Source organism: Larimichthys crocea, chromosome X (assembly GCF_000972845.2).
Source record: "Larimichthys crocea isolate SSNF chromosome X, L_crocea_2.0, whole genome shotgun sequence".
NCBI lineage: Eukaryota > Metazoa > Chordata > Actinopteri > Sciaenidae > Larimichthys > Larimichthys crocea.
In genome coordinates, this window is record NC_040020.1 from 25,710,362 (window position 1) to 25,731,077 (window position 20,716).

General features: G+C 40.0%; 2 protein-coding genes across 3 annotated transcripts; one reads left to right on the top strand and one right to left on the bottom strand.

Moving 5' to 3' along the window:
• Window positions 1–152: 152 nt before the first annotated feature.
• On the bottom strand, window positions 153–10,894 carry foxk1 (forkhead box K1). 2 transcript variants are annotated; one of them, XM_019261858.2, is made up of 10 exons: window positions 10,125–10,894; window positions 6,567–6,782; window positions 4,225–4,423; window positions 3,948–4,094; window positions 3,589–3,782; window positions 3,453–3,458; window positions 3,146–3,318; window positions 2,792–3,049; window positions 1,473–1,646; window positions 153–1,331 (listed from the first exon to the last, which is right to left on the bottom strand). In XM_019261858.2, exons 1-10 carry the CDS (start codon window positions 10,568–10,570, stop codon window positions 1,099–1,101), a joined length of 2,046 nt encoding a protein of 681 aa, XP_019117403.1. In that variant the 5' UTR covers window positions 10,571–10,894; the 3' UTR covers window positions 153–1,098. The 2 variants fall into 2 exon arrangements, with proteins under 2 accessions (XP_019117403.1, XP_010731953.1); XM_010733651.3 differs by lacking the exon at window positions 3,453–3,458 and having other exon boundaries at window positions 1,099–1,331; window positions 10,125–10,570.
• A 2,982-nt stretch (window positions 10,895–13,876) lies between these two features.
• On the top strand, window positions 13,877–18,841 carry LOC104921190 (cytochrome P450 3A27). The gene is made up of 14 exons (XM_010733653.3): window positions 13,877–14,183; window positions 14,299–14,392; window positions 14,488–14,540; window positions 14,669–14,768; window positions 15,231–15,344; window positions 15,465–15,553; window positions 16,283–16,425; window positions 16,528–16,655; window positions 17,058–17,133; window positions 17,246–17,406; window positions 17,510–17,577; window positions 17,835–17,993; window positions 18,212–18,374; window positions 18,467–18,841. The coding sequence occupies exons 1-14, from the start codon at window positions 14,113–14,115 to the stop codon at window positions 18,539–18,541; spliced, it is 1,494 nt and encodes a 497-aa protein (XP_010731955.2). The 5' UTR covers window positions 13,877–14,112; the 3' UTR covers window positions 18,542–18,841.
• Window positions 18,842–20,716: the final 1,875 nt, after the last annotated feature.

Here is a 20,716-nt window from a genome sequence, read left to right on the forward strand (position 1 = left end):
AAGACAAACAAAACTGTACGCACAGGCGGTTCCATTTCTCCTTTAACCACTACTGAAACAAGAAAAAAAATTAAAACAACAATCAGTTTGTCTACATTAGGTTAGCTCCACTTCAATCAACTCCAAATAGTTGCCTCTTTTTTTTTTAAACTTTTTTTTTTATTGCCCTTTTCTGCTCCATCTCTGTTGTCCAATCACCCAGGTTGTATTGTATCTGAGGAGCTTTACACTGAAGTCCTGGCTTGTTTTTTCCTCTGATCTCTTCTTTCAAAACAAAATCCCCCCTTTTCTTTTTGTGCTTTACACAGAAGAGACACCTCACATTCTGGTCTAGGCCTTAATATTAACATCTTTTCTTTCTTTTTTTCTCTAAGCGACAACCTGTTTTTATCTGCAAGGATTGCCTTTAAAAGAGTACAATCATATTCTTTACAGTCTCCCAAGCCCTGTTTTTTTAACCTGGTCTGGGTCAATGCAGCCAAGTCAGCTCTCTTTCTGTCCACGGCTGTGTGAAAGTACACAAAATATCAACTCTGATCATCACAGTTTCATCTGTAAATGCCGACCATTTCATATCTCTGAACACACATTCCCTGGTTTTAAAAAAAAAAAAAAAAAAAGAAATCAGGCAGTGACTCTAATCGGAAGTGCAGGAGAGGTGAGTTCTTTGGCCTGAGAGTGACTGATGCATCTGATCCATCAACTAGAGGAAAGGTTTGTATCCGAGATATTATCTAACATTCACATAATAAAAGTAGTGCTGAAATGATTTTAATATGCATAATGCTCTCATAAGCTTAACGTCCTTGTTGGTGTCGTCAGTGAATGATGGATTACATTAAAAAGAGTGTAAAGCTGAAAAAGTCCTGAAATCTTTAATTGCTTTTTACATTCAGAATGTATTTGAGAGTTTATTCAATCATTTATTTTTTTGACCAAAATACATGTTCCTTACAATTGAATTCCCTTCTGTTGAGAGAGGCTGCCTGTACATTTTTTGGCCATGTCGGCTGCAGTCATATCAAATGAGTATAAAAGGCGAAGCAGTTAGGCGACGATGAGGCTGTCCATTGGGTACCTGGTAAGAGGCCCTGGGTTTTACTTCCTAGGGTCGTGGGTTTGTGATGTCATGGCAACGATGACAGGCTGCTGGGCAGGTGTGACTTGCTGCTGAGCAGATTCAGTCCCACCCTCGTCCTCCATCTTTGGCCGCTTGGCCTGGGGCTCGCCTGGTTGCTCAGCTAAAGTTTCTGCACTGGGCTGTCTGCTCACCAGCACTGGAGGGGAGCTGGAGGCCTGGGCAGCCAAGATCTGGAGAGGACTACTCAGACCTGAGAAGGAATATAAAGAGGATATAAATAAATGGCTAGATGTCTTCATCTACTGTAGTTTGTCTGTCCTCATCTTTTTAAGCAAAGACATTAATCTATACTGGTCATCCTAACTAGTCAATGATTGTTGTAAAAGCTTACCAGATGCATTAGCAAGGCTGGTTGCTGTGGCGACAACAGCAGTGGTGTGTTTGCCATTCTGGGTAACAGGACGAACAGGAAGTTGATGTAAACCGGGGGTAACGTTCCGCCCCTCCCCGCCCTGCACCGCACTGTCCACAGTCTGGATCACTCGCTCTCTGTTCAGCTGAGCTTCTGGAAGAAAACACAAACACACAGTTAAAACATGTGAACTAACTAAATGGTTACGGAAGAGCATATGTAGGGTCAGTCTGACAAAACTCAAATCCACACAGGGCTCGCTTGTTTACACTCGAGATCAGCTGTAAGCGCTACCATACCCTCTGTGGAAACACCGGGGATCCATGCCCAAGTGAGGAGAAGACAACGGGGATGCAGAGTTGCATCTAAGCACCAAGAGTCTGTTGTCATGGGTAATAAGACGAAGAAGCTAACAGAGCTAACAAGGCTACAGAGGGAATATCAAGAGTGTAGCACAGAGCACTGTGTCAAAGAGACGGGGCTGAATGAACACGAAGTCTGGACGACTTTACACTTCAAATGAGAGTGGACAGCTGAAGACAGACAGGAAGGACTCAGCCTTTCATACGTGAGGAGCCTACTCTATCAGTTGAGCCAACACGGTGCCGCTATTTAGAGTACGTTCCTTATCCACCAGACAAATAAAGTTTGTCTTATCTTTTTTATTTAGAAAATCTGGTGAAACCTAACTTCTTACAAACATTAGTGTAATTGTTTTTCATGAATTTAACTCATTTACAATTTAACAGTTTAAGTCATGATGGCCTAAATCAGGCATACTCAAACTTTACACACAGCTCACTGTACGGTATAACTTAACTCTAATGTAAACATTCAACATTAGTGACTCGTGCCATGAACGTGGACACAAAAAGAGTTCAAGAGTTGCAGTATAAGCACACACAGGTTTCATGCTGGAATTCTCTGCAGTTACTGATCACTTTTTTCTAATAACGACAATTATAATAAATATAATAAATTAAATAATTACTCCTGCATAAAGCATCAATGACTGACACTGACAACTTGTGCTTAACAGGTATGTTCAATCACACGAGAGACATTTAGACCCAGAGAAAATATATCCATAGGTGATGTAGCGTGTCACACGATCCAGTCCATATTGATCTGCAATTCAATTTGGATCTGGACCAGACTTTGACTGGATGTCTGTCAGTTTAGTAACACTAACACTTTGTTTTATAACTATCAACAATAGATCTAAGTCGGGGAGCTTCTCAGCCAGTTTGCTATGGTCATGCATGAGTATGACGAGCAACCTTAAAAGGAGTTTCTACCTCTGAGCTCACTGTTGCCCTCTGGTCCTCCAACAGAGGGGGAGCTGTACCCATTCGGAGGGTTGGAAGTTAAGGGGCCGCTGGTAACCACCCGCACCATAGTGACAGAGGACTGAGGGGCGCTCTGGAGCATGTGGATGGGCTGGATTTGGCCGCCGCCACCTGGAACTAAAGCAAGGGTTTTCCCCAGGCCAGAGGGCAGGATTGTTGGGTGAGCGGGTGCAGCCATGATGACATGCTGAGCACTGACTGGAGATCCTATACAGAGACAGACACAAACAACAATGTCACCGGTTTTGTACTATACTGTACATAAAAGCCTTTGTGTGTACGTGTCTTTGAATTCAGGCTCACCTGGGGCACTCTGAGAGTACCTATACTCAGGTACAGATGCCAGTTTGTTAGCCAGCTGTTCATGGTGGTCGTGGGAGAGAGGCGAGCCCTCCCTGCTCAGACATTCAGGAGTCTGCAGCCCGCTGGATGGAGGAGAAAGAAGTCCCTGGTGGGTCGGGGATGCAGGAGCACTTCTGTAAAAGAAAGGAATGAGAGAGAGAGAGAGCAAAGAAATCAATGACTACATCGAGAGACTTCTGATAACATGCAGAGCTTCATCACTGCCAGTACCTTCAGCTGAATATATTAACCTAGAAATTAGACTTACTTTGTTCTATCCAACCAAATGATAGCCAGAAGCAGAAGCAGGGAAAAGGGAGAAAGGGTTAACGGGGTCAAATCAGAAGCAACTGAGCATGTCGTGTCTAGCTCATGCTGCTGAAGGCCACAGGTGACCCACTTACCTAGAAGAGAGAGGTCCAAACGGTGTCCTAAAGCAAGCCACCCCTCTTTGCCGTCTTTTCCTGAAGGCTTGCTCCACCAGCTTGCTCTCAGAGGCAGAATCCACACGCCAAAAACTCCCTTTACCAGGCTCATCCTGAGAGCGAGCCACTTTTAGAAAGTAGCGGTTGAGAGATAGGTTGTGTCTGATTGAGTTCTGGAAGGAGGCAAAATAAGTACGTTGTCACTGGACACAGAAATATTCAATCAAAACTTTGGCAGCTATGGCTATATAATACAAGCGTGCTGTGCAGCTGTGCAGGTTTGAATTGTCCTGGCAAACAGCGGAAAGCTATTACCAGTTCAAGACCAAAGACATTACCTGCCAGCCCTTGTCTGCAGTGCGATAGTAGGGGTAGTGTTTGGTTATGTGGGCATAGATGCCACTGAGAGTCAGCTGTTTGTCTGGCGCAGACGAGATGGCCTGGACGATCAGCTGTGCATAGGAATAAGGTGGCTTGGACTCATCCTGGACAAATGAGACACAGGTATTAACAAGCACCTATCCTTCAAAGCAACCTCTTTGAAAGTTGAAAATGTTTTTGTTGTTGTTTTTTTTAAAAGGCAGTTAACTCATTTTGATGGTACTGCATCTTCACCTTGGGGCTGTCTCCACCAGCCGACTCCCCCCGCTGCTCACTTCCCCCACTTCTCTGCTCAGCAATGCTTCGTCTCTGCTCAGAAACGGCTTTGGCAGCATATTCAGCTGCTAATTGGAGGTCAGAGGTCACGTTACGTCCATAGCGATACCCTGATGACCCTGCCCCTCGAGGACTTGCAGGACAGGAGTTAGGAACACTGGAAAAGAGAGAAAAGGCTCCGCCTTAATGGTTTCAAATGACAGTATAACGGCCCGTCAGAAAGCAGAACAGTTGACAGTGTGAATATAACATGAGCAGGATTCATTTAATCCCCTTTTTAATAAAGGAGCAACCAGTGATAGATTCACTAGAAGCTTAATTCTAACTGAATTTTGCTCTTGGGGCAACAGTGTCACTAAGGTGCATTTATGATCATCTCATCCTGGTACATAAACATATTACCAAGTTAATGAGTCAAGATTAAAACTAATTAATAATTAACAATGGCACATGCTATTTCTATTCCATGTTTCAACTTCGACATTTTACTAATTTATGTCACTTCAAAATATTTATAGAAAAATGGAAAAAAAATAGAAATGGCAATTCATTTGAAGAAAATCTGGAAAGAACAGAAATAAATAAATAATGACTAACAAAAATCCTTGTACTGGTGATTTAACTGGATTTTAATCTAGTGAATTTTGAAACAATCATACATAAATTTAGTGAAACGGTACAAAGGCGTAATTTCTCTTACACAGACAAAAAGAAATAAGTTTGGAAAAATGATAAACAGCTCAGATTCTGGAAACACATAAAGCGATCAATGAGCACAAATACTCAAAACTTTGTTAATTTTTAACCAGGTTTTATCTGGTCCTGTTGTCAGACAGAATGCAGGGAAAACCCAACACGTTATATAACACACACCTGCTCCTGTTAGTAAGGTAAACACTGGTTTCTGGGAGAGTCAGTGTGCTTTGATTTGCCTTTAGCAACAGAGAACGGCAGATACAGAGAGATATACACACACACACACACACACACACACACACACACACACACAGAGAGAGAGAGGGAGTATGTTTGTATTTTTTGGCTGGGGAAACTAGGCTGCAGGCTCTGTTTTGAAAGTGGCTTTGTAAACTTGGCGTTGAAAAATGAATGAAGAGAAACAAAAACTTCTAATGTTGCTCAGGGACATATTAAGTATAAAAACATGATCTGTAACGCTACATACTTAAACTTCATTAAAAGGTCTGTCAGAGTACATGAGCTATTTCATGAGGGAGCGAGTGTTGTCTATTTGTTACAACCCGACTGTATGCACGCAGGCAAGCAGTACAATTGTGACTGCTAGTCGGGGCAGAAGAATGTTATCATACACAATTCATTCAAGTTGCCAAACAGGAAAAGCCACTCTTGGCACCCTGTGAGGAGACACTGTTGGTGTTTTAAGAGAGGGAGCATGTGCTTTTACACAATGCTCTTCCGTTGTATTTACTGCATGTGGGTACAGCTAAGGAAGGTGGCCCAACAATCTGCCCGAAAAAGGGAGGAAGCGATGAGGTGGGGAGATGTATGAGCAAGCGTCTTTACTCTGGTGTGTGTGTGTGTGTGTGTGTATGTGTGTGTTGTGTGTGTTGTGTGTCCACGTGCGAGAGAACAGGAGCTCAGGGCTCAAGAGGGGGGGGGTCTCTGAAAAAAGGAAACCACGAATGGACGGAAAAACGGCCCACAGGCATAACAATCTGCCCGACAGCCAATCAAGTGCCTCGAAGCTGCAGCCATTCCATATAAGGCAGGCACACACACACTGACATTGGTGGGGATTTAAGGATGTAAGAACCAGCACGGACCACCAGAGGACGCCGCTACGCACTGCCGACATGCTGTATACATTTATAGAGCAGTGATTTTTAAACATGTGCTATTGCAGCTCATTAGAGTGCAGGTTTCACCAGGAAAGGAAATTCAGCCTCATGTTTGCAAATTAACACAGTTGACTGCATAAACATGAGTAAACATGTACAGACCCGAGACAAGGTGACAAGGTAAATAGCTCACATACTCTGACAGACATAAAACACGTACTATTTATTATACGACATGCAAAGACACAACTGAGTTATAAAGTATGTTTAAAAAAAAAATAGGTTTTCCGTCTAGGTGCATGTTGTTGTATTACTAGTACCTCTTGAGAAACATCAAAAGTTGCTGCAACACACACTTGTTTTTTATTATTTCCTAACCTGCCAATTATTTTGTAAATCAAAAGGTGAAATAAAATGCGGATTGTGATTTTTTTTTTTATCCCACATTGAGGCCATTGTGTGTCCCTTTGGGTCTCTCCTTACCTGAGGGTGCCTGTGGGCGAGGGCTGCGGAGAGCCGAACGATTTGATGTGCTCTTCGTGCTGCTGCATTGTGGGAATGCTAATTTTGAGGGGGGACATTTGGGCCAGAAGCGTGCGAGGGGGAAGAGAGGGCTGCTCCATCTCTCTGTGTTCCTCAGGCTCCAGGAGTGACATAAACTGGATCTTGATTACCGTACTGGGAAAACGAAACACACACCTAGAAACCAGGACAGCGGGGAAAGAGAGATGGAGAGAGGTGGAAGAGAAAAGAGAAACAGAGACAACGTTTGATTAGTGCCTTCTCTCCTTTATTTTACTCAACGACTAGGCATTTTATTGTTACTTTTTAGTGACTGTACTGGCACTTTTAATCATATTACATGATTTTCATTAGCAGATGGAGTTTGCACAGTGGTCATAGAAAATGTAGATGTTCAAAATTTCCATCTTTGATTCACAAACTTTTTGTTTTAAGACTCACTCTGTCTAATTCTAATCTTAAAGTGCATGTAGGCAAATTCAATCTGATGAGGAAGACCATGTACTCCAATCAAAACCTGGAGAACAGCTACTAAATAGACCTTGTGGCGGGACTGTTTAGTCAACTGTTGTTTCCGAGGTCGTGAATGAACTTGAGACTCAATGTTATAATATGTTTTAAGTTATCTAGTGGGTAATACATCCACCACAAGAGACAAAACGCTTGTCTTTTATTTAGAGATATTGAATCAGCAATGACATTTTGCGCTCAACTATAGGGGTTTGTTTACAATACAAACAATATCTTTAGTCAACACCTTTCATGGACAAAAAAAAACTAGTGTGGTGTAGACTTAACAGACCACACTTTAGCCTGCATTTCCTCTTCTCACAGCATGTCTGGACAGCTGCCTCAGTAAAAGCAAGGATCATTCTGGGCCCAAGTCAGTTCACGCCTAAACATCACCCTTCAAAATAATTATGGTGTGTGAAGGATTAAGTAAATGTTTTACAATGAAACCATAATGACTAACGTAAATAGTTTTCCTTTTACCCAGCAGGCACAGACAGCAACGTTGTATCTTCAGTTTAGTTAAGTCTGTGTGACGACAACTATCCTATCTGCCCAAATAATATCTTTGAGCGAGAAGTTGAATCCCTAATTCTAGAGGTGCCGAGCTGTAGCTCAGACCTCCCTGTGAAGACAAACACACATCCAACACAGGACCACAAGCTGTAAGCTGTTTCAGACAGCTATGATAAAATAAATATGGAGGAAATGTTCCATCTTTTCTCTGTAATTTGTCTCCTGTAAAGTTGCAGCTGCCAATCCGATACTGGATCCATGAACGGTCTGCTGACAGCTGTCTCTGCCAAGATCAGGCCACCCTCAAATACTGAGTGCCCATGCAGGAAGAGCACTGGTGAGGGAGGAAAGAGGCCTGTGGCAACTCTGAAGGAACTTCAAGGTTCCACAGCAGAGATGGAAAAGACTGTGCAGCTATAAAACAAGCTATTGCTCATTTCCTTCATCGGTCCCAGCTGTAGCAGCAAAGAGAAAACCACTGTTCAAAAACCTCACATGACACTTCGAGAGCGTTAGCTAGAGGGCATGTGAGAGACTCTGAGACAAGTGGGAGAAGGTTCAGTGGATGCTGCATCAAACTCTTGATAAGGTACAGCGTCAATAAAACAAAAGTAATGTAGAAAATCTGCAGCAGCCTACAAGAAAAACAACAAGAGACAATCGGGGCAAAACAATGACCCCAAACATGAAGTCTAGGAATACACAGGAATAACTTAAAACATTAACCTAACAACGTTAATGTGCCGACGCAGCCAAGAGTCCATACCTCATCCCGATCTGAATCTGGAGGCACAATTTAAAAATCTGCTGCAGTATAACACGACAGACCTTGAAGAGACACGCAGTCTTGATACAGACTAAACCACACAGATCCAAAGCTGTAATTTCAGCCAAGGGTGCCAAAGTTTGTCATGAAGGAGGTGAATAAAAGCAACTGATTTGTGTCGTGCACGTGTGTGTGTGTATTTGTAATCAAATCGGATCAATCTGTACTGAAGGCGTCAGATCAACTTAATTAATCCGACGTGATTCACAGATGTAAAATGACACAATGTATACTGTATATGTAGCAGAATAACAGAAAAAAATACTGATCAATTGCCCTCTTTCTTTCTTTCACATTTAAAAAGACGTTCCAGCCATAACGCAGCACAGATTTTCCAGCTAACTTTGTAACGTTGAGACACGCCGCAGGGCCAGCAACATGTGAACATGGCTGTGTGTTTGTGTGTGTGTGTGTGGATATGGCCTTGGTTTGGAAGTCTTGTGTTTACTCCATGTGCTCCTGCAATGAGGATGTCATTACAGGCTGCACTTCCTGCTCAAGGCACTGACACACCCCCAAACAGTCTTGAAAAGCCAATCAGAGAGGATAAAGGCACCCCCCTCCCCCCCTTGCTCCTTCTCCTCCTCCTCCTCCTCTTCCACTCCACCCTGTGATTGACACACACACACACACACACAAAGTCAAAGCTTTCAGTTTATAAGATTGCTCCTGTATTTAATGACAAGTGAAGGCTGAGATATTTAACTTTGCACCGGAGCTGAAGTTGTAAATGTATCTAAAAACACCAGCTATTTGAGATTTTACAGATTTTAAGATTGAACTCCACTCCCTGCAGGAAAACTCGTGAGATGTCAGCTCAGCTGTTTGTTTACATTAATGTTTACGACACGTTGACTATCAGCCTCACGTAAAACTGTCCGAGACACGACTTTTTTTTTTTTTTTAAACCAGCAGCCTGGAGTTTTGATAGTTTCGAGAGCCAGTTCTACCACTTTATGACAACACACCTCTGCGTGAACCAACGACACCCTTTTTTTTTTTAAACACTGGCTAAAACTAGCTTGTGCTACGGGCTTGTCGGTAGGCCAAATGAAGCTAAGTTTGCTAAGCGGCTAACGACCTAGGTTGATTCACAAAAAGTACCAAGACAAATAAATACAAACACACAAGCTAAAAAAAAAAAAAAAAAAAAAAAAAAAATAAAAAAAAAAAAAAAAAAAAAAAAAAAGAGGAGATGTATCGGGATTGTTGTGTTACAGCTTCACAAATCAAAGTTACAGTGCACTTACTCGGAGCACTACTTTGCCCCCGATTAGATCAAATCAAACCGCTCTGATTAAAGGAGGAGGGGGGGTGTCATGACAAACTTTGCGTCCCCGTCAGAATGTGTCTCCCGTTTGGCCGTTGGAATATGGAGGTCGTGTCACTACAAACGTTATCCCCGTCGAAATGTTTATAAATATATTAAACGGTTATAGTTAAGTGTTCATAAAAGCCAAATACAGTTTTATAAAATGTTTATTCAACGGTTAGGCGTCTAACACACTTTTTTTTTTTTTTTTTTTTTAAAAGTGGGGGATACAAAATATCATGACATCGGCTCTGAGGCGGTTTGTCATCGGTCATTAAAAGTTTGGGTAGCACTCTAACAGCAGACCACCGTGTTACCATAATTAGCCCAGGCCATGCTAACTGACTGCACTCACTCTCTGGGTAGCGGCAGCGGCTGCGCCCCTCTCCGCTGGAACACCCCGTCAACGAACACGCCATTCTTCCCCAAGCACCGCAGGGTGAAGCCGCTCGCCTCGTCGTAGGTGAGCTGCAGGTGTCGCCGTGAAATGAAACTAGAGTGACCCATGTTGATATCCACGGAGCCGTGAGACGAGTTCCGGCCTATAGTGACCGTCCTCTGGCGCATGACAAACTCAAAGCCCCGGCCCTCGAGTCTGGCCAGGGCCTGCGGAGGAGGACAAGCGAGGCGGACGGGAAGAATCCCGCCGTCGGCGCGGGCTTCCATCTTCGGAGGACCCAAGAGGGCGAGCGAGGGTTGGTGATAGGCGTGCGAGGTCACCGAGACGCGCACGGGACTGCATGGTGCTGACTGTAAAGCAAGCAGGGCTCGAGCTCCGGTGTCGTCCCGGTAGTCTGCCATCTTCTTTCGGAGGGTCAACACAGTCACACACGCGCGCACGCACACACACACACACACACTTTACTTCTCGCACACACACAGAGTTGCAACGTGAGAGTTTTCGGCCAGGGCACTTGTTCGCTCCGTGGCTTGTCGGAACAACATGGAGTCCGGGTCGGCACAAGAACGGGACCGGAGTCTCTGCAGGAACAGGACTAGTGCTGCGTTCAAGGCCTCCTCGAAAGCATGGATGATGAAAATATAAAACTAAACAGTGTTTACCCGACACTCATCCTCATGTAATATAAAGCACAATGCCATTCATTTCTTCTCCTGGTTGCAATGAGGAGCGCTTATTTGTAATAAAATAAAATAAAAACGATTCCCTCTGTTTGTTTCATGGTTTCTATCAGAAATATTTATTCAGCACGTCAGCGGAGAGTCTTCAACAGTTTCCAGTGTGGGGTCCGTTGATTTGCCAAAACATGGCTGAAGTGTGCTTGATCCCAAAATATATAAATGTAATCTACATTATTGCCTTCATGGCTGCAGATTCTCTTCCCTGAACGCCACATCTGGGCACCTCGGATAGGCTGCAGTTCATGTCGTCACACCAGGAAACAGTTCAGTAGTATCTCGAGATTTATTGCATTGTATTGGTGCTAGATCGTTTATCACAATCACCTGGAGAGCAGTTTAAATCAGTACACATGCTTCTGTGAATGAAACATATTATAATACTCTTATTATTATTGTTATCATTGTTCATAGTGAATCTTGTTAGATAAATAAGGCTTGTGTATTTTTTTATATAAACTTTTACAACAGTCTTAGTGGGTCAACACAGTACTATATATATATATATATATTATATATATATATTCATAATCAACAACTAACAGGCATTAAAACATATCCAACAGTCCATTCTGTTCTTTAAGATACAGTCTGGGCGTCTAATCGAGATCAATCAAAATGGTGTATTTAATTGACAGGCTGATTATAACATCAAAGATCTCAGCTGTTTCCATCAGATAATCTGCACATTTTTCTAAACCCCAGCCCCAAGAACATGTGGTCTCTGCAGTGTAGCTGGTTTGCCACCTCAGATTTTTTTTCTCCTCTCTCTCTCTTTCCTTTTTTTATCTCTACCTCTGTTTATAAACATGGAAAGAACAAGATGGTTGAAAAAGTCGGATAATGGATCATGAAGGAGCAGGAGCACATGGACAAACATAACCCTCCTTGAGGAGGTAATAAATGAACAAAACATGAAAACAACCATCCACACGATGGCGCTGTTGTGGTGCAAATACAAGTAACTACTACTACTATAATAATAAGCATAAGAATAATAGGAACAATAATAATAATATTAACTTCATTTATATAGCACCATTAAAAACAAAGTTTACAGAGTGCAAAGCAGTGTAAAAAAAATATGATTTAAGAACATGGTAATGACAATAGTCATTTATAAACAAACAAACAAACACATGACAAAAAAGCAATTTAGATAAGAATAATGAATAAAATGAACAAAATAAATGAAAAAAAAATCAAGTAGAAACCACACACACACAACATAAGACAGCCATTTTGTGTACTTGTTGATACGCAGCTGTGGATAATGTTGATCAGTCAGTTAATGGAGAAAATAATCAGCAATAAATTTTATAATGAAAAAATAATAATAATAAAAATAACATATAAAAGAATAATAATAATAATAATAATGCAGTCCTATACATAATAGTTTCAAATTAGCTCCACATTAACCAACTACAGCAGTAAAATGCCACTTTTAAATTCATGCAGGAGTAATAAATATTGAATGATATAACATGTGATAGAATTTTTTTTGCATTGACTACTTTTACTTTGAATAGATTAAGTACATTTTCCTCATTATATTTACACAGTTCTACTCAGGTAACATTTTAAATACATGATTGTAATTATAGCGTGTTAATACTTATGCAGTTATGGTTCCAAAAAAGTTGGGACGCTGTGGATGAAAAAAAACAAAACAGAATGCAATCATTCCCAAATCCTTTATCTTAGCTTGAAGGTTCAGACCGTGGCACCAACTTTAGTTTGATTGGTCGTTTTGGGACTAGAAAGCCCTGGATGTCCATCTCAAAGGGCACCTGGCAGGTCTAGGGCTGTTATATTTGTTAATGTGACTCACCTTATCAACAAGTACACAATATGACTGTCTTTCACTCAGCGGTACAGGTCTGGCACTGTTTGTATTATGTTTGTAAAAAGACCTTGTTCAAAGTAGTAGACAATGATCTACATACTTCTCTCAAGAGTTGGTGCAAACCAACGTACTGCTAATAGGAAAGTGAATATTTGACTTAAATTCAACTCCTTATGGTTAATGTTCCGTGCTGAATGTGTAATTAAGCACCTTACTCTGCTTGATTGTGATCTGTCTAAATGTAGCACTTAGCATTTTGATGAAACTGTAGTGCTTGCATGATTCTTGCAATTCTTGGGTTGAATACACTGTTTATAAGTTGCTTTGGTAAAAGCATCAGCAAAATAAATGTAATGTGCATGCTAACTAGTGGTGTGCCATACTGCATATTTTGGTATCGATCTGATACCAAGTAAATATGGGCCAGTATCGCCGGTACTGATACTTTTCAATAAATAAGGTGGATGCGTCATTGAATTGCTAAGTCTCAGTTAATTTTCATGACCTTAAGTGTTTGTGATGTTTCCTGTTTTTATTATTAAATAGTTAAAACCCATGACAGAATTAGGACAAAGTTTATAATTAAATAGAAAATGCTTCATAATCTTGAATAAAAAGTACTCGCAAACCAGTAAACAAAGTAAAACAAAAATGTACTGTTGAGAAACTATAATACAAAAATTAATTAAAAAAAAAATTAAAATTCTCAATAACAAAAACAACAACTGGTGAAAATATAAATTATATAAACAACTTAACAACCCCCAAAGCTTTTGGTTACAGGTTTTTGTTCAAAAACAGTATCAAATTCATTTTTTTTGCATTCTTCTGTTGTATTTTCTTCTAGAAACGCACTGCGTGTGCTGATGAACCTGAGCCAGCAACTTGCGTGTTTGTTTGCTTTGCGCGTCTATGTCACGTCACGTGACTCACGTGACTCACCTGACGGTGCAACATCTAAACACAAGGGGGGGGGGGGGGGGGCAAGGTGTGCCTGCTCTGCGCTGACACAGACTTTGTTTACTTGTTCAGATTTTGCCAATTTTCCTGATGTATGTTCTTCTAAACATGCTTCTACATGTGTAAATATGCCACATAGTTAATTAGTTAGTTAACTTTTGTCTGTTTTTACGAGTAGCAGTTTGCACGGGGTTATTTTATTTTGAAAATCCACCGGATTCGAGGTGGTCCGACGCGTCAAAAGTTAATAAACAAGTGTTGAGACGTTTCTGAAACGGACCACAGCGGATCTGGTGGAGTTTGGGCGACGTGACAAGGCACCACTGCCCTGAACTAGGAGGCAAAGTCCGGTGCAAAGCTGAGATCACAACAGATTGATCGAGCAGGAGAGACAGTCATGGGCTTCCTTCCTTTCTTCTCTTTAGAAACATGGATTCTACTGATCACATTTATCTGCGCATTTGTTATGTAACTATCATATATTTGTACTTCAAATGGCATTGGTCACCTAAAGTAATTAAGTTTTAACGTAAATCGTATTTGACTGACTCTGTTTAAAGACGTGATCTAATGTTCCACACAGGTATGGCAAATCTACTCATGGAATATTTGAGAAGTTGGGAATCCCAGGTCCCAAACCGGTGATGTACTGGGGCACAGTTGGCAGACACAACATTGTAAATCATTAGTTTTCTATGATACAGACAATTGTGTTATTATGTTGTTATTATCATTTTGTAATAGCTGTTGAAAATGCATTTTCTGTTTCAAGGTTTACTTCTTGGACGACAAAGAGTGCGCTCAGAAGTATGGAAAGGTGTGGGGGTGAGTCTACAAAGCATTTTGCATTAGTGTAAATACTCTGTAATTCTATAATAAAATATAAAACAGAGAGTTTTACTAAATTGTAAAAATGTAACCATGTGTGTTTGTGTAAATGTCCAAATGTAAAGCATGTTTGAGTTTAAGAGGCCCTTGTTAGCTGTGATGGACCCAGACATGTTGAAAACCATCCTGGTGAAGGAGTGCTTCACCTACTTTACCAACCGACGGGTGAGAACACTTGTGTGTTTTTGAGATAATAATAATAATATGAATCTTACAATGAAGTTTGGAATGTATATCCAATTAAAATAATTAAATAAAATGAAACTTAAGTACATACAAAAATTATCCTAACATTTCATTACTCATTATTATTCAGGGTCTAATTTGACCCATTTTTTGTACATAAAAATAAAATAAAACATTAAAACTTTTCTTTTTAGATAGAAATTTGACTGATTTATCTTAATGTACAAAAATAGAAAATATTTTACAACTTTCTAAACATGTTTTAGTGCAGATAATGCACAAAATTAAAATATAGTGGTAAAGTGCCTCATTTATCACCAGCCAAGCTGGCTAGTGAGTTTTTTTAATACACACCAAAATGAATTTTCACCTGCATTTTGCGGGTTGTCGGGTGTTAATTTAGAGTAAACCCATGTACTCATGACCACTATGTCCCTTTAGGACTTACGTCTGAATGGGGACCTCTATGACGCAGTGTCTATTGTTGAGGATGACGAATGGAGACGGATTCGTAACATCCTCTCTCCTTCCTTCACCTCTGGCCGCATAAAAGAGGTAGACTGTCAGTTACTGTTTCCTAATTTCTTCAACTCAAATTTGCACGTTAAAAAAAAAAAAGGTCCTCTTCACCTGTCGTGTACTTCTGCTCACTTTGCACTTTTTCCTTTTTCTAAGATGTTTAACATCATGAAACATCATTCACGCAAACTGACAGCCAGCCTGCAGTCCAAAGTCACCGACGATGACGCTGTTAAAATAAAAGAGTGAGTATTAATGACATGCTGTAAAACAACCTTAGATCCGTGCCTTTAAATGACAGATCACCACCAAAGATGGCCACACAAGAACCAAACATCTTCCTTTATGAGCCTTAAAGGTGTTGGTAGGCAGATTTTGTTACTTTTGGAGGGAGCTAGGCTAGCTGTGTCCTTCTGTTTCCAGTCTTTGTGCTAAGCTAAGCAAAGCAACTCCTGGATTTTGCTTCATATTTACTTTTTTACCAACCCTATTCCAGGTTTCTATTAGTGGCAGACTTACCATTAGATTAGTGAGAAACCTTAGTTAGATTAGTTGCACAGCTTCATTGGCCTATAACATGAAATGTGTGGAAATGGATGTAGAGATTAGACTGTTTAAAAATGTCCTTTAAGGTTGAACCTCATCATCTAGTCCCCACTATCAAGGGAGCGATCTTTATACGTATAATAATTGATTTATATGTTTATAGTATATACAATATTATTTAATTTGAAGTGGTAATTGAGTATAAAGAAGTCTAGTATCTTCAAAACATATTCTGCGAAATCTGCAAAGGATAATCTGTATTTTAAATTTCATTGTCTTTCCTCGTATGAACGAATGCACTCAATAACTTCACCGTGAAACTTTTTAAAATCCAGACGATCATTTGCAGTGTCCCTAAGTGAAATGAAATCTCTGACTTGGCATTTAATAATCACTAATCAATATTTTGTATAATGTGTGTATTCCAGCTTCTTTGGACCCTACAGTTTGGACGTGATGGCAAGCTGTGCATTCGGTGTGGATATGGACTCAATCAACAACACCTCAAGTCCCTTGTTCATACATGCCTCAAAGCTGTTTAGATTTAGCCCAACTCTTTTCATTTTCCAAGGTACATTAGCACCTTTTCAAGGCACCTTTTCATCCTTTATTTGAATGTAAACAGCTGTGTTGGGATTATAGTTGTGGTAGCTAAACCCTGTTGCCTTTTCAGGGTGTTTTCCCTTATTTCTTCCACTCTTGGAGCTGTTGGGCTACTCCTTTTTCCCTAAGACTTCTACTGGTTACTTCGAAACGGTTGTAGAGAAGATCATAGTAGACCGCAAAGGGAGCTCACATCAGGTCCTGAGAAAACACACAACTAAGTGATATTGATCAAATCTTTTGTCCTCTATATCTATATCTATATATGATAAGGTGCTCAGGGAAGGAATATCTGCATTGCCATGAGAATTACTGATTTATCTGTAGATCATTTTCTTGATTAAATGATTAGTTGTTTGGTTCATAAAATGTCAGAAAATTGTGAAAAATGTTGGTTTCTGTGTCCCAGAAACAACAAGGTGACATCCCTCAATGTCTTGTTTTATCCACATCCCAAAATATTAAGCTCACTGTCATAGAGGACTAAAGAAAACCAGAAAATATTTTCATTTGAGGAGCTGAAATCAATAAATTTAGACTTTTTTTTCTCACATACACACATAGAAAATTAGTAAATGCATACCAGTTATCTGTTTTCAGAAATCAGGAGATTTCCTACAAATTATGATCAACTCTAAGACTACTGATGAACCCAAAAATGAAGAGCAGAAAGAAGGTAATTACTCAGTGACATCACATACATATAGCATCACAAATATACACTGCATTGCATGTATTCACACTAAAGATTCTGATGGCCCCTTTCATCCCCCTTGTTGTCCTAACAGGTCTTACTCATCATGAGATTGTTTCTCAAGCCACAGTGTTTGTGTTTGCCGGTCATGAGACGAGTTCCCTGACTCTCGTTTTCTCTGCCTACAATTTGGCAAGAAATCCTGAAGTCATGAAACGCCTGCAAGAGGAGATAGACTCCATTTTTCCTGATAAGGTAGAGCAAACCTTTCTGGCACAGGCGTTATTCTCTACATTTTATTTCATCAATGAAACTAAAGTTTTCAAATTCTTAATTGTGATTTGTAACAACTCTAAAGGGTCCAATCGAATATGAAGCACTGATGCAGATGGAGTACCTTGATGCTGTTGTCAATGAGACTCTGAGGTAATGAACATTTTCTTGTGCTAGTTGATGCCTAAACAGACTGGTTTTAGGGGAATAAAATACCTATTTTCAAGCATTTTTTGTCTAAAATTAAAACTAAATCAAACAACTCTAAACCTACCAAGTCAACATTAGCAAAAATAATGAACCAAAACACTGTGTTCAGAATGCAGTTATAGGTTTGGGGTCGTTTAAATTGAATGTTTAGTCTGACAAAGACATACAGTATATTAAAAATATTCTTATTTTGTCAATAGGCTCTACCCTCCTGCTGCACGTCTGGAAAGAGCTGCCAAAGAAACTGTCCAGGTCAATGGTATCACAATCCCAAAGGACATGACTGTTGTTGTGCCAATCTATGCTCTGCACCATGACCCTGAGATATGGCCAGAGCCAGAAGAGTTCAAACCTGACAGGTAGAGTGTAAATGTGTGTCACTTTAAAACCTTACTTAAGCATTAAGTTGTATTAATAAATACAAAATTAATTAACAAAAGAGAAATTATATGTTTTGGCCACCAAAACAGCTTTGAATAATTTATAATGGCACAATCAGTCTTGTCAATGAGCTACAAGAAGTTTGACATTTACAAATGTTGAAATTCTTTCTTTGTCGCTACATTGTTGTTTCAAGGTTTAGTAAGCTGAACAAGCAGAACATCAAGCCATATACCTACCTGCCCTTTGGGGCTGGGCCAAGGAACTGTATAGGGATGCGATTTGCTCTGGTGCTGGTTAAACTGGGCTTGGTGGAAGTTTTGCAGAACTACAGCTTCTCAGTCTGCGAGGAGACAGAGGTGATTATATTTAAATGATATACTTAGGTCGACGTGGTGTATGTGATAGTTTTGAGAGAGTTTCTGATTTAGTGAATTGATTCATTCCCCAGATCCCTTTGAAGATGGAACCTGCAAGCCTCGTTGGACCTCTAAACCCAATCAAACTAAAGCTGGTGAAGCGTTGAGTCATGTCCAACTAGGGAGACTAATCCCACAAGCCTGAACTTTTCTGGAAATTTGTACCTTTAGTAACTAAACATGCTACTTAAAGTGTTAAAGATCAGTATTTTAAGTTCTTAGTCTGTATCACCAGTGTATCACTATGTCAGTTTTGGTTCAGATCAAATTCAGTGAATCATGTTGATGGCAATTGTGGAAAATTATGGCACTTATGAATAACCTTTGATCCATATATGTTATTTTCCAAATCTGGTGATGATTAAATAAAGATGAAAACTCCCCAAACAGTTAAAATGGTGGAAAAACATTGTTAAATGAATATTTCTTTTATTATATCTAAATGATCTAAAATGAGTGTGTCATAGTTACATGGGAGTGTAATCAATAAACTGTAATAAAAATAAACAAACTGTGAACTGGTTTTACTTTTTTAGATTAAATATAAATGTTTCTACTGATCTCAAGAGAGTCATGGTGCATCATGTGAGATAATACTTTGTGAAGCATGGTATTCTACATTTTGTTGAAAATGTAATGGCAAGTCCATCACAATTATGTCCACTTTCACACATAATGATTTTCCTGATCTTCATCTGTCTATGGAATTTAGCAGGAAACTGAGGCACTTGTAGGACACCCCTACAAATACGAGCTTTAAGATCTGATTTAAAAGATGATACTGACTGGTAGACAAAGCTGCTCAGTTGTTTGGAAGTCTTGGGGCTCTGATGTTCACAGCTTGGATTGAAATTTGGGAAATTGAGGGTTACAGGTCTTTGATTTGACTCAAGTTGTCCATATTTAAATACAGAAGACTATGAAGGTTCTCAGTCATCCAGGTCATCAAAAGGTTAAGTCTGGGGTAACTGGACTTGTCTGTAGATGTGTGAAGACGTTTTGCCTATCACCTAAGAAGCTTCTTCAGTTCTGACTAACTGGTAGGCAGTCCGTGTACTTAAATACAATCTTGGAAGAAGCCTAAAACATAACCAAAAGTGTTAACACTTTCTGTGTTTTACATGTTTTACATGAGTGCCATGCTGATATGGCAGGTACAAACAATTGGCTTCACAGTCAGTTCACAGTCTTATTTGTTAATTTAGGTGAGAAGGTACCTGGAGCTGCTACGAAGTGAGAGTTCACCATTTATCTTTTGTTGTTACATAATGCTGTGTTCAAACTACCCAATAGGACAAACTTTAACAGCAGCACTGCAGTTGCTGACTAGAGACAATTAATGATATTTAAAATGTTTTCCCACAAATTAAGAGGTGGTCGGTTTCAGTGATGTTTTTACACTGATTTTATGGGTAGCCTGTGCAAAGAAGCTCTGGCTTCTCCATTGGTACAAAACTCTTCATGGTCAGACACCATCATATCTTAAAGAACTCATAGTACCCCATTACCTCACTAGAACACTGTTCTCTCAGAAAGCAGGGTTCCTTTTGGTTCCTTTAGTTTCCAAAAGTAGACATGGAGCCAGAGCCTTCAGATATCAATCTCTAAATCAATCTCCATATCAATCTTTCTTTTTGACAAAGTTTATAGTTAGGGCTCACTCAGGTGGGCCCTGAAGCATCCTTAGTTATGCTGCTATAGGCCTAGACTGCTGGGGGACCCATGATACACTGAGCTCTTCTCTTCTGCTCTCCCTATCCATCTGTACACAATCACGTCCCATTAATGCATCTTATGCATGTATGCAGCTTTCTTGTCCTGCCGGTTTGGGTAGATTGCAGCATAGCTGGACCTGCTTGATGTCCACTCAAATTCTTCTTCTTCTTCTTCTTCTTCTTCTTCTTCTTCTTCTTCTTCTTCTTCTTCTTATTATTATTATATTATATTGTTCATAGTGAATCTTGTTAGATAAATAAGGCTTGTGTATTTTTTTATATAACCTTTTACAACAGTCTTAGTGGGTCAACACAGTACTATATATAATAATATATATGTAATATATTGACAATCAGGGTAAACACAATGAATTTTCTCTAGTCATTTCTCAGCAGTGCTGCTGTTAAAGTTTGTCCTACTGTGTATTCTGAACACAGCATTATGTACCGGTAACAACAAAAAAATAAACAGTGCACTTTGCCAGCACTCATGTCCTCACCTTTAGACATGTAAATATTTGTCATGAGATGTCCGGAGACCTGTAACCCTCAAAAAAGACAACATGT

Bases quoted from the DNA above. Each gene is read 5' to 3' on its own strand.
- foxk1 (XM_019261858.2), bottom strand. From the start codon at position 10,570: ATGGCAGACTACCGGGACGACACCGGAGCTCGAGCCCTGCTTGCTTTA. The intron at 4,095-4,224 runs GTGAAGATGCAG...TCATTTGTCCAG, and splicing joins CTGGTGGAGACAGCCCCAAG to GATGAGTCCAAGCCACCTTA. The intron at 3,050-3,145 runs GTGAGCCTGAAT...GTCTCTGTATAG, and splicing joins GTACTCTCAGAGTGCCCCAG to GATCTCCAGTCAGTGCTCAG.
- LOC104921190 (XM_010733653.3), top strand. From the start codon at position 14,113: ATGGGCTTCCTTCCTTTCTTCTCTTTAGAAACATGGATTCTACTGATC. The intron at 14,769-15,230 runs GTGAGAACACTT...ATGTCCCTTTAG, and splicing joins CCTACTTTACCAACCGACGG to GACTTACGTCTGAATGGGGA. The intron at 15,345-15,464 runs GTAGACTGTCAG...CCTTTTTCTAAG, and splicing joins CCTCTGGCCGCATAAAAGAG to ATGTTTAACATCATGAAACA.